General features: G+C 42.0%; 1 protein-coding gene across 1 annotated transcript; it reads left to right on the top strand.

Annotated features, from left to right (window-relative positions):
- Window positions 1-2,884: 2,884 nt before the first annotated feature.
- LOC309546791 (olfactory receptor 52Z1P-like) lies at window positions 2,885-3,868 on the top strand (the record flags this gene model as incomplete). Its single annotated transcript, XM_082246480.1, has 1 exon — window positions 2,885-3,868. The coding sequence occupies one exon, from the start codon at window positions 2,885-2,887 to the stop codon at window positions 3,866-3,868; it is 984 nt and encodes a 327-aa protein (XP_082102606.1).
- Between the last annotated feature and the right edge of the window lie 2,847 nt (window positions 3,869-6,715).

Consider the following 6,715-nt stretch of genomic DNA (forward strand, 5'->3'; position numbering starts at 1 on the left):
ATGGGTGAGGAGGGTGAAAGCTTCGAACTTCCGGATGCCTTCCCAGAGCCCCAGCAGGAAATTAAAGTGTTGGGCATCAAATTTGGTCCTGGTGACTATGGTCATCGAAATTGGGAAAGCAGGTTGTTGAATGCCAATGCCAAGGTGGCAAGCTGGAAGAAATGGAAACTTTCCTTGAGGGAAAGGGTTGACTTGATTAAAACTTACCTGATCCCAATCTTTTTATATGTCAGCTTTGTCTGTATCTTGCCGGAATCTCTCTATGCAAGGGTGTACAGCTGCTTTTTCCAACTGTTATGGGGAAATAGGCTGAACCTGATTAAACGCAATGTAACTTACCTGTCCAGGCGGGAAGGTGGTCTAGGAATGGTCAACCCTATAGTTTTCTTTTCTCTGCTTTTTTTAAAGTATAATCTTGGTAATATGTTAGCAGAGACCCCGCCGGGATGGGTGGGTATTTTTCAATCTTGGTTTAGGCCTTTTCTGCGATGCTGGGAAGATGGCGGGCCAGTGAAAAGTCTGAGAGTCCGACATGGCAAGCTTCCGGCTTATGTTGCCCCGTGTCTGAAAATACTTAGGCAGTGGCAGGTGACAGTGGGGGATATCAAGTCCCTCCCCAGAAAGCTTCTGGAGAAGAGGATTTTGGGCTCTGCTTTCAGTGTGTCGCTGACCTTAAGGGATTGCCCAGGCCCCGTAATGAGGGAGGGGTTGCGTTTAATTAACTTAGGAAGAATCCCTTTGAAGTTTAGGGATCAAGCCTGGCTCGCTTTCCATGGAAGGCTCTATGTGAGAGGGAACCTGAAGCATCGCCCTGTGGATGATCGGGATTGTCCTAGAGCGGAGTGTGTTGGTAAAGTGGAGTCTATGGACCACTTTTTGCTCCAGTGTCCCTTTAACATAGAGGTGTATAAAAGGGTGGGGAGGGCTCTAGGCATCCCCTTTCTCTATCGCATGAGTTATGCGGAGTGGGTGTATGGGGCATTCCCGACTCGCTGGGATTTTGATTTGGATACACTTTTTCTAGTTAGTATAGTTGTCCGTTACTTCACGTGGAATGCACGGTGCCAGATTACCCTGCGGAAGAAAGTCCTCCCTGTCGAGGTGGTGGTGTACGATATTCTGGGTGAGGTTGGGAAGATTCGGGGTCTTGAGAAGGGCAGGGAGCCTCGAGCGGTCTGGATAAGGGCGTGGAGGAATATCAGACCTGCTTTTGGTGAACTGTCCATCTCTGGGTGAAAAGCTTTTTTCCTATGCTATTTCTTTCACACCCTTAGCTTTTGTTAGTTAATATCTTCATTTTTGAAGAAGGGCTGCATGCATAATGGGAGTGGTTTTTGTTTCTTGACCTCGCAGGTTTGATGTCTGGTGTGGTGGTGTGAGTCTAATTAAGATTATTTTTCCCGGTAATGATGTGTTTCATGATGTGAGTTTTGTTTTTGCTGTAAAGGCAGTCTTTATTTGAGAGCAGAATTTGCTATGTATTTTTTTTTCCCCTTTTCATGTAAATATGTATATATTTATTTATGTATATTGATTTTATGCTTATTGATTGCAAGACTTTTAATAAACAAAATTGGGAAGAATACTCCTTACATTGGTGGTCAGTGAGAAGAATGTCCCTTACATTTGTGGTCAGTGGGAAGAATGTCCCTTACATTGGAGGTCAGTGGGAAGAATGCTCCTTACATTGGTGGTCATTGGGAAGGATGCTCCTTACATTGGTGATCAGTGGGAAGAATGCTCCTTACATTGGTGGTCAGTGGGAAGAATGTTTCTTTCATTGGTGGTCAGTGGTAAGAATGCTCCTTACATTGGTGGTCAGTGGGAAGAATGTCCCTTACATTGGAGGTCAGTGGGTAGAATGCTCCTTACATTGGTTGTCAGTGGGAAGAATGCTCCTTACATTGGTGGCCAATGGAAGAATGCTCCTTACATTGGTGGTAAATGGATGAATGCTCCTTACATTGGTGGTCAATGAATGAATGCTCCTTACATTGGAGGTCAGTGGGAAGAATGCCCCTTACATTGGAGGTCAGTGGGAAGAATGCTCCCTTACATTGAAGGTCAGTGGGAAGAATGTTCCTTACATTGGTGGTCAATCGAAGAATGCTCCTTACATTGGTGATTAATGGGAAGAATGCTCCTTACATTGGTGGTCAATGGATAAATGCTCCTTACATTGGTGGTCAGTGGGAAAAATGCCCCTTACATTGGTGGTCAGTGGGAAGAATGCTCCTTACATTGGTGGTCAGTGGGAAGAATGCTCCTTACATTGGAGGTCAGTGGGAAGAATGCTCCTTGCATTCGTGGTCAGTGGAAAGAATGCTCCTTGCATTGGAGGTCAGTGGGAAGAATGCTCCTTGCATTGGAGGTCAGTGGGAAGAATGCTCCTTGCATTGGAGGTCAGTGGGAAGAATGCTCCTTGCATTGGAGGTCAGTGGAAAGAATGCTCCTTGCATTGGAGGTCAGTGGGAAGAATTTTCCTTACATTGGTGGTGAGAAGAATGCTCCCCTTACAGATAGCTAAAAAGATAATTGGTATCAATGGTTACTTATCAAATAAGCAGAAATTGTAATTGCTCCAGGAACCCCTTGCAACCTCTGGAAGAACTCTAGGGTTCCACAAAACTGGTTCAGAATGGCTGCTTTGGATTTATTAGTAATTGTTTTAATTGGTAGCCATAAGTCATTATTAGGGCCATGGACAAAGATGGTGCATTTGCTTACACATTTTTTGTAGTGTTTGAAAATATATTTCATGGAATTCCTACACTAAAATACTTACTGGACTTTTCCCTTATAAAACAGGATCCCTTTAACCTCAATAAGCAGGTTCTGGCTGGGCACCTGTACAAGAACTTTTGATCTAAACACAAAAACTTAAATGGAAAATGTCTCCACCAGCTTCATTCTTCTGGGACTTTCTGAGATGGAAGGGCTGCGATATGTGTACTGCGCTTTTTCTTTTCTTATCTATCTATTCATCTTGGGTCTGAGTATTATGATCATATTTGTGGTTGTGACCGAGCCAAGTCTACATGAACCAATGTACATTCTTATCTGTAACTTGGTCCTCAATGGGATATTTGGGAGTTCTTCCTTCTTTCCAAAGTTGCTGATAGACTTGTTCACTTCTTCGAAGAACATCTCCCACGATGCCTGTTTTATCCAATTCGCTTGTATCACCATTTTTGCTTATTTTGAAATAGGCACGTTTACCATCATGGCGTATGATCGGTACCTGGCTGTCTGCCACCCCTTGAGATACGTCACCTTGATGACCAATGACACAGTATTAAAGTTTATCTTTGGAAGCCTAGCGTTCTCAGTGATGGCTGTCTCCATTGGTGTATTTCTTACATCGCAGCTTCATTTTTGTGGAACACAAATCCAAAATATCTTCTGTGATAAGATGTCGCTGTTGGTTTTGTCCTGCGTAGATTCTACGATGAATAAAGTCCACGGAGAAGCCGTTTGGAGTGTTTATCTGTCCTTGACAGTTTCAGTTATCATTTTTTCCTACATGAATATATTTCTAATTTGTCTCAAGCTCTCAAAAGAGTCCCGCAAGAAGGCCATTCACACCGTGATGACCCATTTACTAAGCTTCTCTGTTTTTATAACGGGAGCGTTGTTTGTCTTTATGCGCTATAGACTAAACGGTATTGATCTCCCCATCACCGCGCACAGTCTGATCTCTGTAATTGGTCTTGTTACCCCTCCACTCTTTAACCCTCTTATATACGGAATACGGACAAAAGCTCTGAAGATGAAGATGATCCATAAATTGCAGAAATTAAATTTGTTCAAGATTTTTCGGTACGATATTTCCAGCCATAAATGTCATGTAAAAACGTTATTGGTATGAAAATTGATGTTGGTCCAGATTTGGACTTGAAAATTTGTGTAAAATGTGGTTTCTTTTGAAAATTCAGCAGTGGTAAAGAGTTGTACAGTCATCAATCCCAGAATTAGAACAGAGTGAGAAGGTGATAACTTTTATTGGCTAAGCAAATTAAAAATTCAAAAGGTTCTGAAACAGCTCAGGCCTCCAACATTGAACAGCACAAAAAAAGAATTATAATTTATACACACCATATCAGGCAATAAAATTATTATCACTTGTGTTAGGTATGAAGACCACAAATGCTACATGTCATGGGAATCTTGCTTGGGGAGAACTTAGGGTTGGTCAGTATCAGTGTGCTGTGGGAAAAGTTGTAAGTTAGCAGAGGTACCTTGGGAGCATTTCGGGAGTCATTGGACTGAAAAATGGAATCACTTATTGAACACCAAGTAACACTTTTAATGGCTAACTGCTGCTTTTTCAGACAAATTATGTGGTGCCAGAGCTGAGAGCATGTGGAACATGTTTCCTGCAGGCTGAACAGTCCGTATGCTCTCAGCTCTGACAAACTTGTCACCAGACCAATTGTATGAAGCGGTGGTAAATAGCCTCAAAACGCATTACTTGTTGTTCAATAAATGATTCACTTTATCCACTCAGTGACTCTGTGATGACTTGTCTCTTAATGCTCCTAGCCTGGTATGGTTCAGGAGGTGGGGGCACATGCTTGTCCCTATCCCTTTCCTGGCCAGCCAGACTGCATGCTCAGATCAGAGTCTGGTATGGAATTTAGAGGGGACCACACTCAATTTTTGTTTTTTTTTTTGAGTGGGCATTGGCTCTCTCCTAAAATTCATAACAGATGCAAAGGTCCAAGTATGTATTGTAGGGGTTCCCAGCTCCTTTGTTTACATTCACCTGTCAGATGGGAATCCCTGGCTGACAGATGAATGAGCAGGGCAGAGATGAGTCAATGGTTGCTAGGATGCTGGCAGGTACTGGCCCCTTAGCAACTAACTCTTAATTCATATGTTCGTTAAGTAGAGAGGTGTTAGACCACAAGATATCTAACATTTATTTTTAGTGAATTTTTTTTTTTTTTTTTACCAAATGAAAGCTTTATATGTGTGAAAAAAAATTATATAAATTTTGTTTTAGGTACAGCCTTGCATGACCGCTCAATTACCAGTTCAAGTAGCACAGTGCCGAATAGCAAAAAATGGCTTCTTCATGAAGAGGGTACAATCTTCCGGGTCTGAAGTGGTTAAAGAAATGACTGAAGCTCCTCTTTAACGAAGAACCTCGCGCCCAAATACATTACATGCAGGCTTTTGTTATCTTGCCTTTTTTTTAATTCTCTGTCTTGCCACCATCTTCATTAAGGGCATAGAATTATTCAGCCATTTTCTCCTTGGTTTGCTGTGCTGATCCCTAGGCTACTGCGCCGCACATCCCATGCATGCACACCCAGCACTCTAGCAGAGGAATTGGCTTACCTACACATTGCCAGATTATAGGCAATTTAAACAACAAGAATTCAGAGCAAAAGGTGGGATTTGAGGGAAAAATGGGGAGGGAAGGGAACTTGGAAAAAATAGGGGAAAAAAGGGGGAATGGGACTTTATACTGTATTAGACTTGTGCAACGGAGTCTCCATCCCTAATATTGTAAACATTGGACAGAACTAAGGGAACACATAGTGTTCAAAATATAAAAACGTGGGACTTTGTATGAGATGTGGCCAGTATACACATGATGACATAGTGGTAATGCATATACAACTGCTGGTAAGCATTTAGAGGCATATGATTAATCATCACATGTTTATTGACAAATGCAATAGCACATAATATCAGTATAGTAGATAAAACATTGGATCAAAAGGGGGATATACATACTATACAAATGATAACATGATATGACCGTAATAATGATATAAATACATGATACAGACAGTTACAGAAATATACCAACAGACAATGGGATATAGGTAGAAAAAGTAATTGGATGCATGCTGGATGTTAGCAATGAGTTGAATGGCCTCTTGGGCTCGACGCGTATCGTGAAAGACATTTCACTTCATCAGGAGCAGGCTCACTAAAAAATATGACATAATTGGTGTTGCATCCATTAAGGGGTACATACAGGAAGATTGCTTATGGACACTCACTTATAATAAGATGAAAAAACTGTCAGGGAGGCTGATGGTCAACCAGAGGTACGTCCATGAAGGGAACTGAGGGGGCGAATGCTCCGCACAAGGCCCAGGTGCAGGGTCCACAATTGATATGTGGGTTTCCATTGAGGGTCAAATAGGGCTGTATTTAGATGAAAAAAAGATAATAGGTATAACTGGTAACATTATAATATAGAGGTCAGATAAATAAGCCCATGACCAGACGTGATATAGAGGTAAAATAAATGAGCCCATGACCAAGGGTGCAAAAAAGAAAATATAAAAAAATATAAATAAAACGAGATCAGGGTAGCTGAGTATCAGAAAGATACACTGGGTGAAGGTGAGCAGTGAGAAGAGGGTAGGTATCTCGTCCAAGATAAGTATATCTTGGTGTGCCAAAATAGTGCTCAAAAGACAAAGAAGAAAGGTTGAAAAGGTGACTATGGAACAAAGGTAAGGGAGGTATTGCCAAAGTGGGGGTGAAGGGTGTAGACCAGGGGTCTTCAAACTATGGCCCAGCAGTTGTTCAGGAACTACAATTCCCATCATGCCGAGTCATGCCTGTGAATGTCAGAGTTTTACAATGCCTCATGGGATGTGTAGTTCTGCAACAGCTGGAGGGCCGTAGTTTGAGGATCCCTGGTGTAGACCAACAAGAATTCAGAGTTGGTCAAAAACTTCTGGGATTA

This window comes from Pelophylax lessonae (genome assembly GCF_965119305.1).
Source record: "Pelophylax lessonae genome assembly, chromosome: 2".
Lineage (NCBI taxonomy): Eukaryota > Metazoa > Chordata > Amphibia > Anura > Ranidae > Pelophylax > Pelophylax lessonae.